The sequence below is a fragment of the Mauremys reevesii genome, linkage group 25, assembly GCF_016161935.1.
Source record: "Mauremys reevesii isolate NIE-2019 linkage group 25, ASM1616193v1, whole genome shotgun sequence".
Taxonomy (NCBI): Eukaryota; Metazoa; Chordata; order Testudines; family Geoemydidae; genus Mauremys; species Mauremys reevesii.
Window position 1 is genome coordinate 20,059,849 of NC_052647.1, and position 25,242 is coordinate 20,085,090.

The 25,242-nt window shown below is 59.9% G+C and overlaps 2 protein-coding genes across 7 annotated transcripts; one reads left to right on the top strand and one right to left on the bottom strand.

Annotated features, from left to right (window-relative positions):
• Positions 1-7,410: 7,410 nt before the first annotated feature.
• Positions 7,411-15,281, bottom strand: LOC120390786 (pleckstrin homology domain-containing family A member 3-like). 4 transcript variants are annotated; one of them, XM_039513648.1, is made up of 8 exons: positions 15,189-15,281; positions 12,444-12,560; positions 11,345-11,500; positions 10,305-10,381; positions 9,446-9,613; positions 8,992-9,035; positions 8,480-8,637; positions 7,411-7,546 (listed from the first exon to the last, which is right to left on the bottom strand). In XM_039513648.1, exons 1-8 carry the CDS (start codon positions 15,226-15,228, stop codon positions 7,485-7,487), a joined length of 822 nt encoding a protein of 273 aa, XP_039369582.1. In that variant the 5' UTR covers positions 15,229-15,281; the 3' UTR covers positions 7,411-7,484. The 4 variants fall into 4 exon arrangements, with proteins under 4 accessions (XP_039369582.1, XP_039369581.1, XP_039369580.1 ...); XM_039513647.1 differs by having other exon boundaries at positions 9,446-9,616; XM_039513646.1 differs by having other exon boundaries at positions 9,446-9,616; positions 10,245-10,381.
• Positions 15,282-15,392: 111 nt separating this feature from the next.
• On the top strand, positions 15,393-25,087 carry TARBP2 (TARBP2 subunit of RISC loading complex). Of its 3 annotated transcripts, none has more exons than XM_039513655.1 (9): positions 15,393-15,500; positions 16,401-16,570; positions 17,315-17,420; positions 17,993-18,076; positions 19,377-19,449; positions 21,659-21,776; positions 22,252-22,379; positions 23,123-23,315; positions 23,785-25,087. In XM_039513655.1, exons 1-9 carry the CDS (start codon positions 15,448-15,450, stop codon positions 23,940-23,942), a joined length of 1,083 nt encoding a protein of 360 aa, XP_039369589.1. In that variant the 5' UTR covers positions 15,393-15,447; the 3' UTR covers positions 23,943-25,087. The 3 variants fall into 3 exon arrangements, with proteins under 3 accessions (XP_039369589.1, XP_039369591.1, XP_039369590.1); XM_039513657.1 differs by lacking the exon at positions 15,393-15,500 and adding an exon at positions 15,545-15,678; XM_039513656.1 differs by lacking the exon at positions 15,393-15,500 and adding an exon at positions 15,701-15,937 and having other exon boundaries at positions 23,785-25,077.
• Positions 25,088-25,242: the final 155 nt, after the last annotated feature.

Genomic DNA, 25,242 nt, shown 5'->3' on the forward strand with positions numbered 1-25,242 from the left:
AGAAATACTGATTAAGAAAATGTAAAACAGAGAAGAGCTGCATCACGTATTCCATAATATTTAACGTTGTATTCAGCAGGCCAGCTGACTCGCCCTTGCTACAAAGTTTTTGCAAATAAATGTCTGACAAACTTCAGGGCATATCAAAAAGCCTGGGACTGACACTTTTTATTCGCAAGTTTAGTGCTTTTAATTAGGTACCTTCTGGATGTCCATTCTGCATGAGGGAGAGGGTACAGGGGTCTCTGCGGGGAACTGTGACTCTGCCACCGTGAGGCGGGCTGGGTGTCTTGTTATTCTTTCTGCCTTGTCCCTCCGCCCCCAGCCGGGGTGCAAGCTCAGGCTGCCGTCGGGCACAGGGGCACCAGTTTAATAATACTGCATAGGGCCCCATAAATCCTAAGGATGGCCCTGGGGGCCCCAAAAAGAGGTGTCCTGGCTCGGCAGAGAGGAGTCGCCTTCCAGAGGCACCGTAGAGCCAGAGTGTCGGCTTGCGGGGGCAGTGAGCCCCAGCCATGGAGGAGCTGGCGCGGCGCAGGGGGGCAGGAGCCCTGCAAAGGCTGTGCCGCCGCTAGTGGGGAGCAGCCGCACCCCTGCCCCTTGTGCCCGGGCTGCGGCCTGGTGCCCCCCTGGGGGGATCCTGCAGGTTGCAGCAGACGCATGCGGCCAGAAGCCCCTATGCGCCCCGCAGCTCCTCCCTCGTCACGCTTGGGTTCTGCAGCTCCCAGGCATGTGAGCTGCCGCCGGGGCGCAGCTCACACTCCCGGGAGCCTCAGAGCCTGAGCGTGGTGAGGAGGGAGCCGGGGGGTGCACAGGGGCCTCTGCCCACATGCATCTGCTGCAGGAGCCCCCAGAAGGCAGCTCCTCCCTGCCGAGCTGCTGCAATGGCCCAAGCCTGGCAAAACCAGCGGGGGCCACTGGGGTGGGGTGGGGAGGGCTCATGGGGGTTGTGCACCCTCCAGGGGAATTCAGGGGGTGGGGAGAGGGGGAACCTGGTCTGGGGAGCAGCCCCTGGGCACGACTGGCCCCTGGGCAGGCTGGCCCCTGGGGTCTATAAAGGCTCGTTGGGATTTGCCACTCAATGAACCGATGTTATGGGGGTGGGGGGTGCAAGGTGGAAGTTTCGCCTAGGGCGCAAAATATCCTTGCACGGGCCCTGTTCCCATTTCCACACTGGGGATCATAGTGGTGCCCTGCCTCACAGAGGGCGTGCGAGGATAAAGACATAAAAGATTTTGAGGTGACCAGATGCTATGGTGGATGGGCGCCGTATGAAGAATCATCATTGTACCGGATGGACCAGTAAGTACCGATACTAAATTGCCGTTCTCGGCGCTGTCCCCATCCTGGGATCTCAAAGGCCGTTGGGCACGTGAATTAGCCCTAAGAAGACCCAGGTTGGGGCCGGGTGTGCCAGGGATTCAATGGATACACATACCCCTCACTGCCAAGGCTCCGTGTGCCCCCTATTCGCCACTTCACCGTGGCAGGGCCTCTGTTTGCACCTCATTCCCCGCATGCCGGGGGGGTGACCCCATGTCCCCCTTCCGCACCCTGACAGGGACTCGGTGAGACTCTTCCCCACCCATTATTGTTTTTCTTTCTGGGAGAGAAATCACTCCGGGTGCCAGCACTTGAAAACTCCATGAGGGCAAGGGGCTGAGCTGAGATGGGGGGATTCCTATGCTGGAAGGTGTTAACAGCTGCCACCAACCCGTTCTTTGATCTCGAGCCCCGAACCCCAGGGGCTCCCAACCCGAGGCCACCTGGGCAGCTGCAATAGGCAGGGTGAGAGCAAAATGTGGCGTTCAGACAGGGAAAACACAATTGTGAATAAACCGGAACCAGGAGCAACACAACAACGTTCACAACATTGTTTAAAAAACGCTGCGGGATTTTCTCTTAAAATAAAATTGTTGCCCAAACTTTGCGCACTATTTTATGTGTTCCATTTTTTGGGGGGGGTGGAGGTGGGACGTGAATGCCTGTGCTGTGTAAGCAAAGACCCAGCCCTGTTCTCTACGGATTAGAACAGAATCAAATATTGTAAATAAACATATAAAATACTTACAAACCAGGAGTCTTCTGACTGGGATGGACGCGCCTGCTCCTCCTCGCACAGTTTCTCCAGCTGGGACCATACGTTAGTGAAGCTCAACCTGAACTCATCTTCAATTTTCAGCCTGTCAGCCAGCCCAGGGTGCAGGCAGGGGGTAGCTAGGGGCTGGGTGCAGGCAGGGGGTAGCTAGGGGCTGGGTGCAGGCGGGGGGTAGCTCAGGGTGCAGGCAGGGGTAGCTAGGGGCTGGGTGCAGGCAGGGGGTAGCTAGGGGCTGGGTGCAGGCAGGGGGTAGCTCAGGGTGCAGGCAGGGGGTAGCTAGGGGCTGGGTGCAGGCAGGGGGTAGCTCAGGGTGCAGGCTGGGGGTAGCTAGGGGCTGGGTGCAGGCAGGGGGTAGCTCAGGGTGCAGGCTGGGGGTAGCTAGGGGCTGGGTGCAGGCAGGGGGTAGCTCAGGGTGCAGGCTGGGGGTAGCAGATTGATGCTGCGGGGCCCGGCCCTGCACCCAGTCCCTAGCTGGCAGTGTGGGCAGCGCCGCTCCTTGTGGCCTGGTGCACACCAGGCCAGGCTGGGACACGCTGTCCTACATGGAAACCGTGGTCCCCAGCACCCAGTGGTTCGCGGGCACCAAGGACTGCGCCCAGCTGAGCCTGAAGGGCGGTAGCCATTACCCAGCCTACCGATGAAAACTGACCTGGATGCACAGAGAGCCTGGTACCACCACTTCCCACCCCCAAACTCCGCCCATGGTGGCGGCCCACCTGTGGGAACCCCTGCTCTAGACAATGACAAAGGTGGGTGGAGCCCTTAGCTCCGTTAACCAGATGTCTGAGTCTCCATGCGGCCCCCATTTTCCCCTTTTGGTTTTTCACCAACATCTCCAGCATTCTGCCCACTGCTGCCCGGAACACGCCCGGAACCGCTCGGCCATGGCGTTCGAAGGGTATCACATTCCAGAGACAACCAGAGGGAGACGTGCCCCTGAGGTGTAGGTAATGCTTCACTTGGCCAATGACTCGCACCCTTCTGCCAAGTGGGAGCAGACGTCAGGGCCTTCTGGGTTGGTTTCCCTGCCCAGGAGGAGAAATCAGTGAGACAGAGCCAGACACGGAGCTCATTTGGTCACACTATACGCACCTGTCCTGGAACAGAGGTGGTCACAAACCACAGGCAGCCAATCCCCTTTCAGAAACTGCAGCCCAACCACCAGTGCCCAGTTCTTCCCTAAGAACTGACTCCGATTAGAGAGCGCGAGGCAGGGAACAAATGCTCCTGTTGCCTGAACCAGCTTCTCTGCCAAAGAAACTGCATCACAAAACTAACCCCAATGCGGCATGTCCTTAACGAGTGAATGTGGACATGCAGCACCCAGAACCCCAGGGCCCCATCGTAGCTGAGGCTAAGTGCTACCACAATACAAGTAACACATCTTTCCTTGCTCTGGGAGTATCAAACATCCTGTCTCCCGCTGTACACCAAGGAAATGGGTAGATTGTTATGGCCATCGCAGAGAGCTGGGTCCCCGGACTAGAACTCTGCCTGGGGCAGAAATGTGCCCATTGGCAATTAACACCCCAGACCACCTTGGCTAGAGGAGCGCAGGCTTGATATTGAAGGGGGCCGGAGGGGCTGGTGTGGTGCAGCCAGGTGCCCTTGGGAGGACCGGCAGTCAGACTAGTCCTGAAGTGAACGGGGACTTGTCATTTGAGGGGCGGCTGGGGTCTGGGCTGCAGGGGGCTGTAGCTGCCTCTAACTGACTTAGCAACAGGGCTCTCAGAATTTACCCCCCCATCTACGGTGTGTGTGTGTGGGGGGTCCCCTGTACCCTCAATCTGCCTTCCTGGCTCAGCTGCGCAGACTATCATCAGAGGGACTCCTCCACCCTTTGAGCCATGAACTGTCCATGACTGCTTACTGTGGCGGAGATGCCCGTCAATCACAGGCTGGATGTTGTGAAAATTAAAGGTTTACAAAAGTGCTGAGCAAGAGAAGTTTGTTTCTGGACATCAACCGACTCCCCGGATTTTTTACCAAAGAAAAAATCTCAAATTCAGGCTGGAAAAGAGGCGCGAATGTTTACCGCCGGGAGGAATTAACCACTGGGACAATTTACTAGGGGCCCTCGTGCATTCTCCATCAATGGAGACTTTTCAATCAAGATTGGATGTTTTTCTAAAAAAATCTGCTCTAGTGTGAACAAGAAGTAACCCAGGCAAGTCCCAGGGGCTGTTAGAAAGGTGTCCACAGTAGCCCCTCCTGACCTTAGGATCTATGAATCACCTGTCTAGATAGGGAGCGGGAAAGACCAGATTAGGAGCAACTGAATGATGCTTTGCAAGGGGAAATACTGATACTCAATGTTGGTTTTGGGAGGAAACAGGAGACAGTTTCCTCCGATTGCTGTTAAGGGTTCAAATAAAATTTTAACCAGTGATTTTAGTTAACACCTCAATCGAGATTGGGAACGGAAGGAAACCAAGTTGGGCACGATTCCGCTTTGCACCCACAGCCCTGCATGCCACTGTTACCGACACCAGCAGGCAGTGTCGCTGCACAGCCACGCGAGGACTTTTTGGGAGCGTGTGGGCAGCGTTTGGCCTTGGAAGCAATGCTGCGTTGTCGTTCCTTGTGTGAGGTCATGCCTCGCTGGTGCAAGGAGCAGGAGAGATCGCTCTGAGCCCGAATCCCTCGAACTGGGGCTGGGGCCCAGCTGATTCCCAGAGCCAGGCCCTGGGGTTTGGGCTGAGATTTCCGCCAGGGGATTGCAGGTGCTCTCTTTGGCCAGCTCGACATGACAAACTATAGTACACAGGTATTCCTGTACCAGCAAAGCACCCGGCCTCTGCCCCAGGTCAGGTGGACATACCAGGGCCGCTCAGAGGATTCAGGGGGCCTGGGGTCTTTGGCGGCGGGAATTGCTGCCGAAGACCCGGAGCGGAAGAAGCTCCAGGGGCCCGGGCCCCATGAGAGTTTTCCGGGACCCCCGGAGCAAGTGAAGGACCCTGCTCCAGGGGCCCCGAAAAACTCTCATGGGGACCCCTGTGGGGCCCGGGGCAAATTGCCCCACTTTCCGCTGGCTCTGGGCAGCCCTGGGACATACTCCCTTTCCCCAATTTCCCCTCCCACTGAGAATCTGCCGTGAAAGGCCACAAGGCAGCACTGCTCCTGAGCAGGGGAACAACCCCTCGGCACTGGCCCGCCAGTGCAAAGGGGGCATTAGCATCAGCAAGAAGCTAGTGTCTGTTACCGATAATTTGCAAGAAATTCACTGGTCTAAGGGCATTTCAGGCCTGATCAATTGATTGGAAGAACTTCGGTCACAAACGGCTCTTGATTTTTTCGGCTGTATTATGAATAGTTGGGATGACTCTACCACTCTGTCCTGGTCTTTCTCTAAACCACCAGGGAATAAACCCTCTCTGCGCATTTGGGTAAAATACACAGCAAACTCATTGTGCTCTTTCTTTAAAATACCGTCTCTGCAAAAACAAGATCACCCGGGAGCTAAAGAACGAGAAATAGGCCGTGTTGGATCAAGACACCAAGAACCGAGCTGCAGCAGGAGAATTTCACAGCGGCTTTGAGGCTAGTTCTGTATTTTGCTTAAACACCCGGGGAGCTGCAGGAACCTCCTGCCGCTCCCAAAGTCTGGGAGATCTCGGAACGATGCCTGGATCAAGACGGGAAGGACAAACAGTAGCCGCCCCGAACGACCCAGCGGTTCGGGTCAGAGCCACGAAGATTCGGGCACTTCCTTTCGCTTGCTGATTCCGATGAAGCAGTTTCGTTCTGCGGCAATTTCAGGCTTTAGCGACTCCAGAGCCGCCTTCCCACACTGTGCAGCTGCTCCTTCCACAGGCCCTGGGGAAAAGCGCCCAAGGGGGAGAGAGACACATGGAGACGAGCCACTTGTTTCAAAATTAGAGTCTTTATTGCAAGGCCTGATCTTTGGCAGAGCTCTCCGCAGAAACGGCTGCTTTCCCTCGGCAAAAAAACAGCCCCAACCTGGTGACACAAAATCCTGTGTCAAAGCACAAAGAGCCAGAGGACGAGAGCAGGGACCGTTCTGCAGCTCCATTAGAATCGGCCAGGCCCTTGCTGTAGTGTTCGAAGAGTTTAGCGTTGGGTGCAGTCACCTGATTTGGGTGAAGTCCGGGTGGGAGGAGCCAACCCTCCCTTGGCACCATCTTTCTTTTCATCTTTGCTTCTACTGTCCCCAAGACGTAGGCTTTGCTCCCAGCAGCCCCTGCGGCAGGAGAGCCAGCGGGGCTCTCGCTTCCGGCCTTGGCTTGAACCGTCAGCGGGGCGCAGACGGGAACTGGCCAGAGGGAGGCGCCCTGCCAGATCGAAGGAACCAGCCGCCTCTCACCCGCCTGCTGGATCCAGAGGCTGTGGCGAGAAAGTGAAGAGGGCGCCCCCTGCTGGGTGAAGCCTGGCTGTAAGAGGTGCTTTGATGCACCATGGCACCGAACTGGGCACCAACTGGATGGGACGAGGGTAGAAGAGCAAGATCCCCTCAGAGCTCCATTTTGGAGAGCTCTCCCCTGACACACCACATAGCGGGGACACCAGCTCTGCTCCCACGGATTAAAGGGGATCCTGCTGGATCGTGTTTGGCCATTAGCCCCCGCATGCTGGCTGGCTCTCTGAGGCTCTAATACTGTGTTGGCTGGTGATGGCAGACACCCCGGATCCCCCCTCTCCTGCACTGATGGCATCACGCACAGCATCAGAGCGAGGGGGAGGGGACAAGAGGCCGGGGCAGGAGGCGTTTGGGCTCCGTGGGCTGGGGAGCAAAGAGGGGGCAGTTTTCCGGTTCCATGCTCAGCAGATTCTCTCCCTCTCCCCCAGACCCAGGGACAGGGCATAAGGCCAGCACAGGCGCCAGGGGAGATCAGCACCGAGGAGAATGTAGCTCTTCTGCTCCTGGGACGAAGCCCCCTTTGCCCCACCCCAAGATGGGAGCTCGGTCCCCTCGTCCCGGAGAGCCTGCGTTCCCACCGCCCATGGCACCCGCTGATCAATACCACCCCGCAGTGCCCCTCTGGCCTCTTCCGCCTGCACATCCAAGCCATTTCCAGACCCTCCCCCCTGCAGACGGGGAAATGGACGCAGAGCATGGAGGTGACCCGTCCCGGGTCACAGGACTCAAGCATCCTGATGCCCAGTCCCCTGCTCTACCTGCTAGACACTACTCCCTTCCCAGAAGGGCACCGCTCCGCCCCTGCGGAGCTGGGACCAGCGCAGGGCGAGGGGGGGAGCAGGTGGGGGCCAGCCTGAGGAGTTGTGGGGAGAACACGGCCCCATTGTTCTCTGCTGGTCCTTGGCAGCTCCCAAGCACAGAGAAGTGCCGTGCTCCCGCAGGGCTGGGCCGGAGATTTTCCCGAGCCCCCAGTGTGAGGCGGATGCAGCGCCCGGATCCTGGTGCCGCTCACTTCCGCTTGTCACTGCCAGCCAATTCCGCCGGGGACTCTTGCGTGGGCAGCGGTGCCTCTGGCGAGGGAGGGGAGGAGGAATTAGGGAGAGCGGCAGCTTCTGGCCTCTGGGGGGCTCTAGCTCAGAGCTCCAGTCCCCGGCCTGGATCAGGCAGGGGACATGGGCAAGGGACCCTCAGAGAGAGTCACTCGGCTCCTGTTACTTCCTGCGCAGGACAGCCTCACCTAACCCACCCCTGCCACCTCCAGAGGCTCTGGCAGCGTCGCCAGCCTGGGGCACAGGGAGGGACTCGCCCCTTGTCTTGCAGAGCTGGGAATGGAACCCAGGAGTCCTGGCTCACAGGCCTGTGCTCGGTCCACTCGAATCTGCTTCCCCTGCTCCCCTCTCCCCAGTGGGGCTCTGGCTGCCCGTCAGCATGGAGACTGACACCTGCCCACAGGAGACACAGCTTGGGAGTGTGACACATGGAAGCCATGAACCTCAGCCCCAAAGGGCCCACTGGGGCCTGGCTAGTGTGGGGCAGGGCCAGCAGGAAAGGCAGAGCCTGCCCGCGGAGGGGGGGGGGGGGGCAGGGCTCTCCAGGGTGGAGCTGGGGCGGGTCAGGGGCTGATGCTGTCCTTCAATCCCTGGGCTTGGCTACACTTACAAATTTGCAGCAGCAGGCAGGGAAAACACAACACACACTCTCTGCAGCGCTGCTGGGGCGCGCGCCAGTGCAAAGCCCGCCAGTGCCCCAGCGCTGCTCAGCGCCCTCCGCTGCCTCCCAGAGGTGGGAGGAGGAGGTGGAGGGAGAGAGTTTTCTTGAGTTTTGAGCGCTACGCTCTGGCTAGCGCTGCCGCGCCGCGCGCTGCGCGCGCGCGCAGAAGCGCAGCAGCCCTGTAATCATCTGCAATGGGACAAGCAGCCAGTCGCCAGAGCTGGCCATGTGACCATGCTGCACTGTGCTGGCCCCACCCCCCGGTGGCAGGGAGGCTGCCCCATGGCTCCTACCTTCCCTCTCCTCCACGATGGTGCCGACAGGGCTGTCGGGCGCGGGGCCCTGCTGGCTCCAGTGCTGCGAGCGGAACATCACCATCTCCTCCAGGTTGCGCACCACCGTCATGGCGCCCCTCTGTGGCGGCACTGGGGGCCGGGGCGGCTCTGCCCCTCTGCGAGAGGGGGGCAGGGTGAGAGCCTTGGCTTGGAGATGGGCACTTAGCGTGGCATCCGAGGGAGAGCCCAGGCTGATCGCTCCCCCCTCCCAACCAGTCTACCCACCCAGGGGGCTGGGAACCTTCCCCATCCAGCTAGGGGAGCCGGGGCGGCACCATGCAGGGCGAGGGCCTGGCTTGGAGGGAGCCAGGACCCATGTCGTGGGCACCCAGAAGCCAGCTGCCTGCCTGCGCCCGCATCCCGTTCGGTCTCAGCCCCCAGCCAAGCACAGGGCCCGCAGGATCCTCACCCAGCACAGAGCTACGCCACCCGGGAGCCTCCCTCTCTTCCCCCACGGCCAGCCTGCTCACCTGTCGGGGGACACGATGCCCGTGTGGCTGAGGGAGCGTCTCACCTGCGAGGCCAGAAAGCGGGAGAGGGTCAGATGGAACCGAGCGAGCTGGGGGCGCCGGGCGGCTCTGGAGCTAGTTCAGATCCAGCTCAGACTGGCAGCGCGGGCACACATCTGATGACTGCCGGAGGGGGGGGGGGGCAGCCATGAGCCATGCTGGGATCATAGCAACGTCCTTAGCAAAGAGGCCGAGGATAAACTGACCCCAGACACTCTGCTCAGAAGCTTGCCCTGGCGCTGCCCGGGCTCTGCCCTCTCTGGGGCCATGCCCAGAGGCCAGCTAGCTCCCAGCCGACCCACACAGCCCCGTCCCCGCACTTGGGGCTGGCAAAGCATGCTGGATTTCTGATCTGTCCTAGGCAGATGCCATTGCTCATCCAAATGCTGCCCCCCTGCCCCAGGAAGGCTCTTACTCTATGGGAGTGTGGGAGTTTGGTGCCTACGAAGTCCTGGGGCAGGGGGGACGGCGAGGGCTGGTAGAGCTCGGGTGCCAGGCGGGCGTTGGCGAATTTCATGCACTCCTCCAGCGTGGAGATGAACTGGCTGCAGGTGGCTCTGAGCAGGGAGGAGGCTTCGTTCATCTTCTGGGAAGAGGGAGGACAGAGGGTTACCGAGAGGAACGGCCACCCACAATCCTTTGCGCTTCTGTAGCACCAGCCTCTCCAAGCCTGCTGTACAGGTGGGGAAACCGAGGCAAAGAGAGGGGCAGTGACTTGGCCTGGCCACCCAGTGAGTCAGTGGCCTCCTCGCCCCTTTTTAGCTGGCTCAGTTGCATCGCAGACATGCGTGCCAAGGCACTGCTCAGAAGAGAAGCAGCTTTGGGGAGAGAGCCATGCCTAGCGGATAGAGCAGGGGAGTGGGAATCAGGATTCTTGGGTTCTTTCCCTGCCTCTGGGCGCAGAGTGGGGTCTAGTGGTTAGCTCGGGGGCTCACATCCATGCACACCTTCCCTCCTGGACCCCGCCCCATCCGCTTATGCTGCGAAGCCTCATACCCCATGAGGATCCCGGCCACTTGAGGTGGTGGTATCACAGCACAGCCCTGCAGCGGGGAGTTCCGCTGGTTGACTCCACACTGCAGCCCTCTCTGAGCTGCTGGAATCAGGCAGCCTTTGTGCCCCGGCAGGAGGGAGAGGGTAGCCAGGACCCGTGTCCTCCAGATCCTCCTAAAACCCAACAGCTCCCCTTTAACCTCTCCCCACTCCCTTTGAACCTCGATATCGAGGGGGGAGCCATTGTCCTGGGGCCGCGTGGACTCCTGGACGTCCAAGACCTGCTGAGTCAGCACGTCGCAGTACAGCCGCAGCTCCGACAGCTTCCGGCCCAGGGACTCGCTGCTCAGGTGCATGTCTGGAGAGAGACGGGAAGATCAACATTGCCTCATTCCTATCCTGCTCCTCTGGAAGCCCCAGGCCCTGTATGGTATATGCAGGGACTGCTTTGCCCCTGCCACTGAAGTGCAGCCACCTCTGGGGTGGAACATAGCATCTGTTTAACAACCTGAAGTAACGCTGCACTAGTCTAAGACAGGAAGTGAAGAAAAAACAGAGGATCCAGCAGAAACTGTCCGGGGAGCCAGAATGGAATGACCCGCGTTGGGATTTAGCCAGGACACAGGGGTTGATGCCCCAGTTCTTACAGCGTGCATTGGGCTTGTTAATAAGTGGACCTGTCCTGTGTGGTGGCACTGGGCTCAGCACTGACCCAGAGAGGAACAGCGCCCCCTGCTGGAGTCACCCACCCTCCAGCACAACACCCCGTAGGGGAGAGCGCCTCCTACTGAGCCTCACTCTCTGCAGCCTAGTGCCTACTAGCACTGCACTCTGGGGTCTGTTTGCTTATTGCAAGGGGGAGAGTGCGCCCCCTCACTGAGCCCCCACCACATCACTCCCTGCAGCACAGCCCCCTCTAGGGGTCAGGCAGTCCACTACTGGGCCCCACCCCATCACCGGCAGGTCAGAAGGATGAAATTCCGGTTCTCTGCAGGCACAGACGAGTAACTGTTTACTAAGGAGGAGGGAACGCCCGCACCTGAGCCCTTCTCTGCCGCCCGCTCCCCTGCAAAACTGAAGGGTGCAGCCAGGCCTTCCACACCCCTCTGCGGCTGCAGTCATGAGCCCGCAGGCATAGCTCTGCCGATGTCCCTCAGTCCCAACCCCTGGGCTCCCCCAAGCCCCCGATCTGTCCCTGACTCCTGACGTACAGCTCCCCCCCCCCCCCGCCCGCTATTCCAGGCCCAGATCTGCCACACCCCAACGGAGATCACCGGTTCCCTGGCACGGTGCCCACCCCCTCCCTTCAGGGAGGACCCACCTTTGTCCTTCTGGCTCCTGCTGTCGCCCAAACAGGCTTTAGAGCTGCCCAGGGCCACCAGCCACTTCTGCCTCTCTGCAGCCCCCGCTGCCTTCAGGTAGAAATACTGCTCCCCTGGAATCACCAGCTCCATGCGCGTGGGGTCGGTGGGGTGCACTGCAGGGACAAGACAGTCGCTGGGCGAGTTCCCGGTGCTCCGGTAGCAGAGTCTGTTCTCACCTTGCATGACAGGATCCAGCTCTGCAGCCAGAATCTAGGGACCCAGGGTTTCTCCAGGAGGAGAGTGGGAGTGGGGTCCAGTGGTTAGAGCGGGGGACTGACCACTAGGACTCCTGGGTTCTATGCCAGCTCTGGGAGGAGAGTGAGATCTAGTGGTTAGAGCAGGGGACTGACCACTAGGACTCCTGGGTTCTATTCCGAGCTCTGGGAGGAGAGTGAGGTCTAGTGGTTAGAGCAGGGGTCTGACTACTAGGACACCTGGGTTCTATGCCCAGTTCTGGGAGGAGAGTGAGGTCTAGCAGTTAGAGCAGGGGACTGCGCACTAGGACACCTGGGTTCTCTGCCTGATTCCAACAGCCGCACACTCTTTTGTGGAATTTGAGTACTAGATTGGACAAAGCCCTGGAATAGTCTCCAGGGTGGTGATTCTTAAACTGGGGAGCTGTCCTGTCCCCCCCAGTAAAACCCTCAGCTGGCTGCAGACCAAGCCAGGGCTCTGAGGGGTTTCAGGACCCACTGAATCCAAGGGAAACCTCCCACCCGACTGATCGGCTCCCTTGGGGTGTGAGGTGCATCTTCAGTGGCACCACAACTGCGCTCAGAGGTAGGACCGACGGGTAAATCTTAAGGGGGCAGAGACTGGGGAGGACAGAAATAGCCCAGATTTACATTTGTGGGTGGGTGTCTGTCTGTCAGGGAGGGGCAGGAGAGAGCAGCAAGGGATGGGAAGGGCCCATTGCAGAATCTGGCCCCCAAGTGTTCGTTAAACTCTGGACCGTTGCCCTGCCAGGATCCCGGTCAGCAGCGCAGCGTGCCAGCCCCTCCTGGTCCAATCGCCTCCCACTACCCGCACGAGCGTCTCACCCAGCAGGGCACCAACCTTTGATCTCACAGACGGCCATCTTGATGCTGCCCTTGCTGCCTTTGCCCACGTCGTCCTGAGAGTCGTAGTAGGACAGGATGCCGCTGTCCAGGACAAAGTACCGTGGCTGCCAACCTACAGGGGAAAGGAAAAGCCAGTCACCCCCGCAACGCCTGCCACGGTGCTTCTCTCCTCCAGGGAGCCCGGCTCCCTCAGCTGCCGCCTGGCGCACAAGAGCTCTGCCCACACAAGGCACAGGGCAGTCTGGTGACTACAGCATGGAGCCAGGACTCCTGGGTTCTATTTCCAGCCCTGGGAGGGCGTGGGGTCTCGTGCTTCGAGCAATGGGCCGGGAAGCAGGACTCCTGGATTCTATTCCCGGCTGTGGGAGAGGAGACGGTTCAGAGTCAGGACTCCTGGGTCCTATCCCTGTCTGTGCCCCCGACACGGCGCTTCCCCAGCGGTGTCTGTATGTGGGGTATTACGGGGGCGACGTGCTCCAGTGCAAGGGGCTAGCGATGTGCAAATGTAACGCTGACAGGATCATCGGGGCGCAGGATCGAACCTGAGACCTCTGAGATATCCCTACCGATATCGCTCTACAGCCTTGGCTAACAGCCACTTGGCTTTTAGCTCATGCAGTAGAGGCTATCTCGCTCTCGCTCTCCCTCTCCGTGCCACTAGATTGGACAGAACCCCGCACCCAGGAGGCGTGTGGGTTAGGCAAAGCATCCGAGGGCCAGCAGGACAGGACCGAGGACGTTTCTCAGCAGCCGGCGGGTCCTATCCTGCCACCACCACTGCCCAGCAATGCCCACGGGGACACAGGCCTAGCCAGAGCAGATCAGCCACCTAGTCCAGCCGACACACAGCACCCGGGCCTCTCCCATTGCTGGCCCCACGACAGCTGCCCAGTGCTGGAGAGTCTGGCAGTGGGATCCCAGGATGTCTCCCCATGGCTGGGTTCTAGGGGACCCAGGGGTGCTGGAGAGGACAGCAGGTTATTTGCTACCCCTCCCCCTTTGGGGTCCGCCCGTGTCGCTTGCCCTGTAAGGGGGAGAGTTACAAGCAAACTCTGCATCCTCACGACCCCCCAGGCACAGGGTGGCCCCTGCCCCCAGTTGGCACCTGGCTCTCAGAACGGAACAGGGAGCGGCCCATGGGCCTGCTAGCCTTTGTGCCAACTGAGAGCTCGGGACTGGGAGAGGCGGGTGCCACCCTGGAGCCTGCTGGGGGAAGGGATGGTGGGGTCCTCCCATCCCATGCGGAAACGTGCGGAGCGGGTCATAGAGCTGGCCCCGTTCAAAGGGAGGGAGGCAGCCTGCCCCTCTTTGACGGAAGTCATAAGCCTGGCATGGGGGGTGGGGGGGTCCAGGTCACAGTCCTGTGAACCTGGTTCAGGGGCAGTGAACCCACTTCAGGACGGAGGGGTCACAGACCTGGTCTGGTTTGGGGAGAAGGACATGGACCTGCCCGGTTCGAGGGGAGCAGGCCCAGGTCAGGGGAGGAGGGCACAGAGATTCAGCCCAGTTGGCGGGGGGAGGGGAGGGACACAGAGACCAGGCCTGGTTTGGGAACGTGGGGAGGGTCACACAGACCTGGTCCAGTTCGTGGAGGGGGGTGGGGGGAGAGTCACAGAGACCTAGTCCAGTTCTGTGGAGGGAGGGTCACACAGACCAGGCCTAATTCAAGGGAGGAGGGTCACACAGACCTGGTCTGGTTCAGTTGGGGGCAGCTTACATAGACCTAGCCCAGTTCTGGGGGTGTGTGTGTCACATAGACCTGGCCCAGTTTGGGGAGGGGGTGTCACACGGACCTGGCCTGGTTCTGGGGTCACACGGACCTGCGCCCGGTACAGTTGGGGCGGGTCACAAGGACCTGGTCTGGTTCAGTTGGGGCAGGTCCCGCCATCCTGGCCCGGTTCAGTTGGGGGCCGGGGGTGTCACACAGACCTGGCCCAGTTTGGGGTTGGAGCGGGAGGGGTCCCATGGACCTGGCCCAGTTCAGAAGAGGGGAAGGGTCACAAGGACCTGGCCCCGTTCGAGGGGCGAGGGACGGTCACAGGGACCTGGCCCGGTTCGGGAGTGCGGGGAGGGGGAGGGTCGCACGGACCTGGCCTGGTTCGGGAAGTGTGTGGGGAGGGTCACAGGGACCTGGCCGGGTCGGGAGCTGGGGAGGGTCGCACGGACCTGGCCCGGGTCGGGAGCGCGGAGGGAGGGTCACACGGACCTGGCCTGGGTCGGAGGAGGGGGAGGGTCACAGGAACCTGGCGGGAGGTGGCACGGACCTGGCCCGGTCGGAGGAGCGGGGAGGGTCGCACGGACCTGGCCCGGGTCGGAGGAGCGGGGAGGGTCGCACGGACCTGGCCCGGGTCGGAGGAGCGGGGAGGGTCGCACGGACCTGGCCCGGTCGGAGGAGCGGGGGAGGGTCGCACGGACCTGGCCCGGGTCGGAGGAGGGGGAGGGTCACAGGGACCTGGCCCGGGTCGGAGGAGGGGGAGGGTCACAGGACCTGGCCCGGGTCGGAGGAGGGGGAGGGTCGCACGGACCTGGCCCGGGTCGGAGGAGGGGAGGGTCACAGGAACCTGGCCCGTGTCGGAGGAGGGGGGGGAGGGTCGCACGGACCTGGCCCGGGTCGGAGGGGGGGGGGAGGGTCGCACGGACCTGGCCCGGGTCGGAGGAAGGGGGGGGAGGGTCACACGGAGCGGGGACGGTCCGGCCCCCCCAGGCCAGGGGAATCCCAGACCCGCCCCCCGGCCGTTACCCGAGAGGTAGTTGGTCCATTTCAATAACGCTCCCTCCATCGCCAGGGTAGTAAATGTGAGCCACCCATTGACAACACCGAAGCGACCAGCCAATCACGGGCCGAGGAAGGCGGGGCAATAGCGCTTTTGCCCAATAAAAAGGGCGGGATGGACATTGGGGCGGGACATGAAAAACGCCAGCCAATCACCATGGCAGATAGTGCACGGGTGGGCGGAAACAGCCGGCGTCTCACCAATGACATCAGCAGACCCCGTCCTATGGCTAACGAGGGCCGCCATTTCCCCGACTTATTGCGCGCAAGGGCCTGTGGGTAATGTAGTTCTCCAGCCCATTCTTTTCCTCGGCGGCAAGGCAAGCAGAAAATACAAATCCCAGCGGGCCTTAGGGCAGCGGAGCGCGCGGCGGTGGATTGTGGGTGATACAGGCCTCCTGCCTGCCAGGCTCAGAGACTGGAGCTCAATGTCCCAGGATGCAGCGGGGCTACCCGGGTGCGTCTCACGGGTTTGTGGGTAATGTAGTCCCCCTGCCCGCGAGGCCAGGGACGGGGGTCCCCGGGAAGGACTCCATTTTCCAGGGATCCCTGGGCGGCGCGGGCGGCCTCCCCAGCCATTGTCGGTGGCGGCGCGCGCTGGCCGGAGCGGGGCTCCCACCCAGGGCTGCAGGCGAGGTGGCTCCGGTGGGGCAGGAGGAGGGAATGAGTGAGGAGGAGGAGGCCTGTGGGACCAAGAAGAGTGGCGGGTTCCCCAGGTAACGGGACGGCCCCTCCCCCCACTGGGGGTACCCGAGGGGGGTCAGCCCCTCCCACTGGGAGGGGGAGGGGGATCTTGGGGGGCAGCCCCTCCCACTGCCCCCCACCACTGGGAGTCTTCTAGGGGGTCAGCCCCGCCCACTGCACCACTGGGTGCGGGTCTTGGGGGGCAGCTCCTCCCACCACCCCAATGGGAGCTGTGGGGGGGACACGTGCTCCCATTGGCCCCCCCACCCCACTGGGTATGGGGGTGGGAGATCATGGGGTGGAGACAGCTGCTCCCACTGGGTACTGGGGTATCCTCAGACAGGGGCAGGATGGCTTCCCACACTGAGCCCCACCACCCCAGGGGATATTCACTGGGGGCATCACGGGGGGCTCTGGGTGTTTCATGTCCCAGGGCCAGCCCTGATCCGTGGTCGTTTCTGAGCCCGTGTCCCTGTGTCGTGTCCCCCGCCCCAGTATAGAGCAAATGCTTGCCTCCAATCCCGGAAAGACCCCGATCAGCCTTCTCCAGGAGTATGGCACAAGAATAGGCAAGACGCCCGTGTATGATCTACTCAAAGCCGAGGGACAAGCGCATCAGCCCAACTTCACCTTCCGAGTGACTGTCGGGGACATCAGCTGCACTGGTCAGTTACCCATGGGGGAGGCGGGTAAATACTGCTCCCAAACAGGGGCAACCTTGACACTGCCACCCACTTGAGGGGCCTGATCCTGAGCTGCCTCCTGCTGACAGGTCGTGTCTCTGCATTAAAGGTACCACTAGGGGGGCTGTGGATCAGGACTCTTGGCCTCTAGTCTGGGCTCTTTTTATAAAGTGCTTTTAGCCCTGTGGGTGGACGTGCTATGTAAGGTGCTGGTGCTATAGTGAGCTGAGGGGGTGGTGACTAAGATTTTCTGAGGGGGATGAGAGTCGTCATCCTGGTGCATGGGTCCCATTCAGGCTGCAGGTGGAACTCGGAGCTTCTTGCCTCCTGATCTGGACCGTGCCTGGGGCATCCTTGGCTGGAGGATCCCAGGGCCTCAAGGTCTTAGATTCAGCTGTTAGCACTTAAGGTCTTGTTTGGTAGCCTCCGAGCGGAGAAAGTTGGCTGGGTCTCAGCCCAGCTCCTAGTGGCACACGTGCCTCCATCATAGAAACAACCTCCCTGATTCTTGGCACTCGCCAGCCCCCCGTGGGCCACTCTTCAGGGCAGAATGAGTTCCTTGCCCTGCTGCTGTCCCTGCCTGGGGGCTAGAGGCTGTCGGCTTTTGGGAGCTGCTGACCTATCACTAGCACAGAGAGCAACTGAGTGACACAGCTGGGAATAGAACCCAGGACTCCTGACTCCCAGCCCCCCACTGCTCTAACTGCTAGACACCCTGCTTTCCAGGTCAAGGCCCAAGCAAGAAGGCAGCCAAGCACAAGGCAGCAGAGGTGGCCCTAAAGCTCCTGAAAGGGGGAAATATGCTGGAGCCAGCAGCATCGGAGGAATCCAGGTGAGGGGGGCAGAGCAGGGACCTGGGGCTTTGCTTAATTTGCTTCTCAACTTCTTCGATCCCTTACCTGCAAACTCGCATCCAGACCCAAACCTGTCCTCTACTCCCCACTCCAATCCCGTCAGAGTAGAGAGGATTTGGCAGGGGGAGGGGGAAGAGTTGAGGATGGAGAAGCTCAGCTGAGGAAACAGTCCCCCCAGCTGGTGCAGCTTATGGGCTAGAGCACTGAACTGGGATTCAGGAGATTTGCGTTCTACTCCTGGCATTGCCACTGGCCTGCTGGGTGACCTTAGGCAAGTCACTTCCCTTTTCTGTGCCTCAGTTTCCCCAGCTGTAAAATGAGGATAATGGTACTGATCTCATTAAAGTGCCTTGAGATCAGTGGGTGGAAAGCACTACATTAGAGCTGGGTGGTGGTATTATTCGTTACTAAAACATCCCTAGTCCCCGCGATCCCTCTCCTGCCCCCAAGTGGTGCCACACCTAAACCTTTAGCGGTAGGAAGAGCTGGTTCTTGTTGTGCTCGGAGGCGCGAAGCCTGCTTTAATGTTTGTCACCTTTTATTTTCAAAGCTCTCCTTTCTCCCTAGAGCCCCTTTCTCAGCTCAGCACCGCGGCGGCCCCCGCAGCGCCCATCTTGCCTGCCGCCTCTCCCAGGTAAAAGGGCAAGTCATAGGGAGGGGCTCTGGGCCAAGGTTACCCAGCATGATCTTGGGACGCCTCCTTTTTTATTAGGGTGTGGAGGCTCAACTTAAAGACACCTCATAGAGGTTTGGTTATAGGAGCGGGTGGGGATGCCATATCCCAGCATGCATTGGGGCAGGATGGGGTTGTGGGTAATGTAGTCCTCTGGCTGATCTGGCCTGTAGGTAGAAGCCTGGTGAGGACTCTGTATCACAGGATTCATTGGGGCAGCAGAGTGCTTCGCAAGGGGTTGTGGGCAATGTAGTCCCCCTGCCTGCCTGGCCCATAGGCTGGTGCCTAATGGGAACTCGGGTATAAGGGCCCTATCAGCAGTACTGCCAATCTGCGTGCTATTTGGTATTTGTTCTTAAAGTCCCAGCTCCTGGAGTCATGTTATTTCACAGGGAATCTCAGCTTCCATTAAAAAACTGGATAAGTGTCTCGCCCTAGAGGTTGCCTAGAAAAGCTGCAAAAGGTTTAGTAACCACTAGGCAACTGTAAGAACCCAACAGTGATTATTGTTTAAAAATCACCCGATTCTTAAGCCAGTTTCCTGTTTTCTGAGCCCTCCAGGGTGGCCAGAGTATATTCAGGGTCCCAGGTTAGGCACCCAAAAATCACTCAAATCCACGCTGGGGACCATGCTTGGGAAACTCTCTGGCCTGGTGGGCTCAGAGGCACGTACATCTCGCCCGCACCTTTCATCCCAAAATGTCTTTGAGTGTTGGGTTGTGTCACCCATTTCTGCGATGCAGCTGTCTCTGGGGCAGAGCATGGCAGGTGTCTTACAGTGATACCACTGTAGTTTAGGGCAGGGAGTGAAGAAGGAGCCTGTTGGTAATTGAAAGTGCAGGGGGTATTTGGGATTTGTTCCCCAACTCTTGTGAAAAGAGCCAGGGGGACTCGTGTGACCCCCAGTGCTTAGGACCTCGCTGTCACGGCTCAGCTAAACAGCACCACCTCTGGCACTGCCTGCTAGTGCCAGGCTCGGGGCCTGGAGTCAGCGTTGACTCAGAGGGGAGAGGGCACCCTGCTGACCCCCCATTGTACTCCCTGCAGCACAGCGCCCCCCTAGCATCCTGCTGGGGCATTGCAGCCTGTGCCTTCCACTAAATCACCCATCCCAGTTCCACTGGGCGTCTCCTGCCAGTGGCTCCCCACCCCCTCCCGCAAACCCCTGGCACTCCAGCCGACTCCTTGGCCAAGGGCTGTAGGGAGCAACCCAGGCGGTCAGCTCAGCCCCCGTCACTGAGTGCCATTGTGTCTCACTCAGAAGCTCACAGATGGAGGTGAAGTCGCCCGTCTCGCCCCAGCAGTCGGAGTGTAACCCCGTGGGGGCGCTGCAGGTAGGTGCGGTCGTGGCACTTCGCATTGTGGGGTGGGAGTGCCCCAGATAAGGCTGGTTGGGTAGGGGATGAAGCTAGTGAAGCAAAAGGCTTCATCACCCTCGAGTACCAGAGACCCCGAGTGGCCAGATGGAGCAGAGTGGCTGGAACGGGTTGATTGGGCCCAAATCCTGACAGCGGTTTGATGGCTCATGGGTGGATCTGAGGCTTTGCCATCTCTGTTAACAGCTTCAGCAGACAGGGGTCCCTCTAGCAGGTGGTTCGGGGCAGGACTTGGGCTGCCCCCCACCCTGTGGCTACAGAACTCCAGTGCTATCTAGCTGGCCCCTTTCAGCAGTTCTCAGATCCCGGGATTGTTACTGGAAGAACCAAACCACAGCAGGTGTGCCCAGTCCCATGTGTCTCACCTGTGGCAGTCAGGTTCCCTCAGCCCCTCAAGTGTGGGGGTGTTGAGGGGTGAGTCTCTTAGCACTGGCTGTGCCATGAGAGGACCCCTTCCAATAGCATTTGGGTTCCTAACCCCCTTGGGACCTCTGCCCAGATGGGCTGTCCCCAACCACAGACACTGGGCAGCCCAGGTGCTGTTGGGCAAACTCCCCACCCTCCCCTTGAGTTTACCTTGGTTGGGCTCTCGGTTTCCATGGCTTCTGCTGAGCCAGTCTGCAAAGCAGGTAGGTTGCCATGGTGACTTAGGGATGCATATGTTGATGGCTAGAGCACTGGACTGGGACTCTGGAGACCTGGATTCTCTTCCTGGCTCTGCTACCGATCTCAGCCAAATCGATTCCCCACTCCATGCCTCAGTTTCCCCTCCTTTCTCTGTTCGGGGCAGGGGCTGTCTCACCTGGTGTCTGTGCAGCACAATGAGACTCTGATCTCAACTGAGATCTCTAGGCACGACCATGATAAAAACAGTGAAACTAGGGCTGTCAATTAACTGCAGTTAGCTCAAGTGATTAGCTCAAAACAAATTAACTCTATTAAAACAATTAATTGTGATTAATCACCCCCGTTAAATTTATTATAGCTATTTGGAGATATTTTTCTACATTTTAAAAAATCTTGATTTCAGTTACAAGACAGAATACAGAGTGTCCAGTGCTGACTTTCTATTACTATTTTTTATTACAAATATTTGCATTGCCGAAGAGATAGGCAAAAGAAATCATATTTTTCATTTCACCTCATACAAGTACTTTAATGCAATCTCTTTATCATGAAAGTGCAAGTTACAAATGTAGAATTATTTGGTTTTTTTACATCATTGCACACAAAACCAAAACAATGTGAAACTTTAGCATCTATAAGTCCATTCAGTCCTACTTCTTGTTCAGCCAATTGCTCAGACAAACAAGTTTGGTTACATTTGCAGGAGATAATGCTGCCCGCTGCTTGTTCACAGTGTCATCTGAAAGCGAGAACTGGCATTTGCATGGCATTGTTGTAGCTGGCAATGCAAGGTATTTGTGTGCCAGATGCGCTAAACATTCATATGCTCCTTCATGCTTCGACTTGTAGATTTGCACAATTTTTTTTTTTTACAGTGCAAGTATTTGTAATAAAAAAATAATATAAAGTGAACACTGTGTACTTTGTATTTTGTGTTGTAATTGAAATCAATATGTTTGAAAATAGAGGAAAAAATAACACCCAAAAATATTTATAATGACGTTAAATGGGTATTCTGTTATTGTTTAACAGTGCGATTAAAACTGCAATTAATCTCAATTTTTTCTCATGATTAATCACTGTTTTTTTAATCTTGCAATTAATCGTGATTAATACTTTAATAGTTTGACAGCCCTAAATGGGACCCAAATTTCACATGGGCCACTAAGTGTCAGGCTGCAGGGGGGCGGAGGGGGGTTGGTCTGCACTGACCATGGCTGGATTCAGACTTGCCCCAGCCAGTTACCCACTTCCTCCAGTCCCTGGTGTTTAATGGTAGTTGCTTGCCCAGGCTGTCTGGATAGGAATCTGCCTGCAAGGGGTATCGGGGACTGCCCTGTCCTGGGTGTTCGGTGCCAGTCTTAGGGCCTCTACACCCAGGTCCCTGGCACTGGCCTTGCTGGTGCTCACACCATGTGTCCCAGCTGTGCCTGGGGCCAGCCTGCCTCTGGGATCAGTGGGGTGAGGCGGTCCCCCACTCCCCTACCTGAGGAGGATCCTGCCAAGGCTCTGATGATACCTCGTTGTCTCCCTCCCCAAGGAGCTGGTGGTTCAGAAGGGCTGGAGGCTGCCGGAATACACCGTCACCCAGGAGTCGGGGCCTGCCCACCGCAAGGAATTCACCATGACCTGCCGGGTCGAGAGGTTCATCGAAATAGGTAACTGCCGGCCGTGTACTGAGGCGACATGGGTGATGGGAGCGTCTCTACCTCCCATGGGGAGAAGAGGGTCCTGGGGTGGGGTGGGTGGGTGTTCAGATTCATTCCAGAGACACATGGTGCCCCTAAAGTGGGTGAGTGAATCTGGTGTTCAAAGGTGGAGCCAGGGAGGGGCCGGGCAGGGTCCTGACCCACAGTCCCCTGCTACTCCAGCCCTGGGCTCCCCCTAGCTCTGCTGGTGCCCCTCAATCCCGACCCGCAGCCCCCTGCTAGCCCAGGCCTCTCTTGAAGGCCCATTGGTGAGTTTTTCCCAGACAAGGCCCCAGGGGACTCCTTGGTGCAGCCAAAGGGATCCTCTTCTAGCCCTTCCCTGTGCTGTGCAGGAGTTAACCCCCTGTTCCCCAGAGGGCAGGCGGTGCCCAGGGCAGGCTGTGGGCATCAGCAATGACAGCGCTCCCTCTGCCTCCCCCTGCAGGGAGCGGCACCTCCAAGAAGCTGGCCAAGCGCAATGCGGCGGCCAAGATGCTGGTGCGGATCCACAATGTGCCCATGGACCAGCGGGAGGGCAGCGAGGCCGAGGTGGAGGAGGACCAGTTCTCCATTGTGAGTGCGGGAGGGCAGGCTGCTTGGAGAGGAAGGCCTCACCTTCTGATAGAGGAGGTGTGTCCGTAGAGACTACACCTCCCAGCATGCAGTGCTCTGTGCTACTAAGAGACAGTGGGGTCTCACCCTTTGATTGGGGAGGTGTGTCCGTAGAAACTACAACTCCCAGCATGCAGTGCTCCATGTTGCTTGGAGGCGCCGGGGGGGTGGGGTCTGGGCTTCCAGCAGGGGAGTGGGTGGCCCATGGAGACTATAAGCTGCGCAACAGATTGCATGCTGGGAGATGGAGGCAATGGGGCCTTGCCCTCTCTAATGGAGGGGACAGCCCATGGAGACTACACCTCCCAGCATGCAGTGCACCATGGTGCTTAGAGACAAAGGGGCCTGGTGAGGTGGGGTGGCAACCTGTGGGGGCTACCAGGCCCGGCCTGCAATATGCCCCTTCGTGCTGAGCAGCTGGGCTCAAAGTAGTGGCTTGTCCACCCTACGGCATAGCTGTGCCGGCGGGCCCTGGAGTGTAGAAGTGGGGGTTCCTGCATGGGCACGGTGGGCAGGGCTGTGCCTGCGTCAGGGCACGGTGGGCAGGGCTGTGCCCACGTCAGGGCACGTCCCTTTCCCCCCCCGGGCAGCGCAGCAGATCTGCATTGTAAGCGTAGGCCAGGCCTAGACGTGCTCTCCCCACACCTTGCCCCTCGGCCACTGCTGAGCTGGGCCCCCAGCTGATGCTCTCTCCCCCACCCCAGACCGCGGGGAACAAGCTGGACAGCCTGAAGGGCCGGCTCTCGGGCTGCACCTGGGACTCGCTGCGCAACTCGGCCGGCGAGAAGATCCTGCATCTCAAGAGCCACCCGCTGGGGGCACTCAACGCCGGCTTCTGCAGCCTCCTGCAGGAGCTCTCCGAGGAGCAGAGCTTCGACATCAGCTACCTGGACATCGGTAAGGGGCCGGGCCCCCAGGAATGCTCTGCCGGGCCGTTGAGGGCTGGCACTGTCCCGCCGTGGGGCGAGGGCTCCACTCCACCCATGGGCCAGCACTGCCCCTTCTGTGGGGCGAGGGTCCCCCAGCCCTGTGCCAGCCCCCTTAGAGCTCTGCTGCATGCTTGGGGGCTCCTCGGGCTGGTCGTGGGGAGCGGGGCAGCGACCTCCAGAGTCTTACTGCTGACGCCAGCCTTGGTGGGAAAAGCGCCCTGCCCCCCCAACAGGGACTGAACACCCTGCCCCCCCGCCCCCAGGGGCTCTGCCTGTCACCCTGTGCCCCTTCCCCTCCCCCCAGGCCTGAGCACCCTGCCGCCCCACCCCTCGGGGCTCAGCAGCCCCCCAGGCACACCTTGCAGTGCTCAGATCCACGTCCCCCCGGAGCTCAGCCTGCAGCGCCCCCAGCCCTGACGCCCCATCTCTCCCCGCAGACGAGATGAGCCTGAGCGGCCTGTACCAGTGCCTGGTGGAGCTGTCCACGCAGCCGACCACGGTGTGCCACGGCTCCGCCGCCTCCCGCGCCGCCGCCCGCTCCGCCGCCGCCCGCAACGCCCTGCAGTACCTCAAGATCATGGCGGGAGGCAAATGAGGAGGCGCCTGGGCCCAGCAGAGCCCCTGGGGCCGTGGACACTCAGCCAGGTGGGTGCCTGGAGCCACGCCGGCACACGCCTCCCCAGGCCGGGGCTGGGGCAGACGTAGGTTGGACCCACACGCAGCCCCATGGCCAGGGCGGGGCGTCCTGCTGTCCCCGACGGGCAGGATCTGGAGCCCCCAGGAGAGATGCCAGCCCTGCCCCTGCAGCCTCCGCTGGGCCTGAATGGGCTCTGGGCGCAGGGACGAACTGGGCTCTCAGGGGTGGGGCCCATTCGCTCCGACACCCCCACCACACGTGGGGGCAGTGCAGTAGCCCACCCTAGCAGGAGATCGCTCCAGGGAGCCGTGGGCTCATCCACTGAGTCCCCCTCCCCCAGCTGAGTCCAGCGCTCTCCTCCACTGCACTGTTGGGGGTGGGGGTAATGCTGCCCCCCAGCTCCAGCCACACAGAGCAAAAGTTCTTATTGGCCATAGGGAGGGTCAGGGCTCCCCTCTCTCCTATCCCTGTCCCCACATCCCCAGACTGGTCAGCAGCCTCTGACTGCCCCCTGACCCAGGTGGGGCTGGCCCCCTCTGGGAGTTGCTCCCCTACACCCTCGCTGTCAGCAGCCAAAGCACCATGCTAGGAACGGAGTCCCGAGCAGATTTGGAGCATGGAGCTGCCCGCCCCAGGGGTCTGTGCTGGAGCCACCCCCATGGGACTGGAGCGGGGGCATGGCGAGGGCGGGGCAGATTTTTATTGTTATTTAAAGGCGAGACACGACGTTTTTTAAGACCAAAATTCAGGTGCAGCCAGCCCCTGCCGCGGGCACAAGGACCTTGCTGCAGGATCAGATCCCCTCTGGGAGGGGCAGCTGCCTTTGCATCTCCTGTCCTGATCAGCGTCTGGGCCGTGCCAGGGGAGTCGCAGGGCCCCAGCGCTGGAGCCCATGGGTGGATTGTGGGGGGGCTGTCCCGAAACCCGCGCTGGGGGAGATGGGAAATAAACTGGATGGAGGGGTTCTCCGATGTTGGCGTGTTTCCTTTTGGGGTGACGGGAAGGGGCCAGCTGAGTCTTGGGCTGGGTGGGTGCAACTGGGCGATGGGGGCCAATCTGAGGGCCAGTAGTGGAGCGTGGGCAGCCGAGTGGAGCCAAGGCACCCGGCTGCCCATCGTCAGGCAGGGGCAGCTTGACCTATCCTGGCACTGGGATGAGCCAACCTGGGCCCTTTGCTCCCTGGCTGGCAGGATCCCCCCCTCGCCCCCCGACTGTGGTGGAGGCAGTGGGATCTAGCGCCCATGAGGCAGAGACCAGT

Coding starts and splice junctions, on each gene's coding strand:
- TARBP2 (XM_039513655.1), top strand. CDS start 15,448: ATGGCTAACGAGGGCCGCCATTTCCCCGACTTATTGCGCGCAAGGGCC. Junction 15,501..16,400: donor TTGCGCGCAAGGGCCTGTGG/GTAATGTAGTTC, acceptor CCCCCGCCCCAG/TATAGAGCAAATGCTTGCCT. Junction 21,777..22,251: donor CGAGAGGTTCATCGAAATAG/GTAACTGCCGGC, acceptor CTCCCCCTGCAG/GGAGCGGCACCTCCAAGAAG.
- LOC120390786 (XM_039513646.1), bottom strand. CDS start 15,228: ATGGAGGGAGCGTTATTGAAATGGACCAACTACCTCTCGG. Junction 12,561..15,188: donor ATGGACCAACTACCTCTCGG/GTAACGGCCGGG, acceptor TTTCCCCTGTAG/GTTGGCAGCCACGGTACTTT. Junction 7,547..8,479: donor CATCGTGGAGGAGAGGGAAG/GTAGGAGCCATG, acceptor CTCCCTCGCCAG/AGGCACCGCTGCCCACGCAA.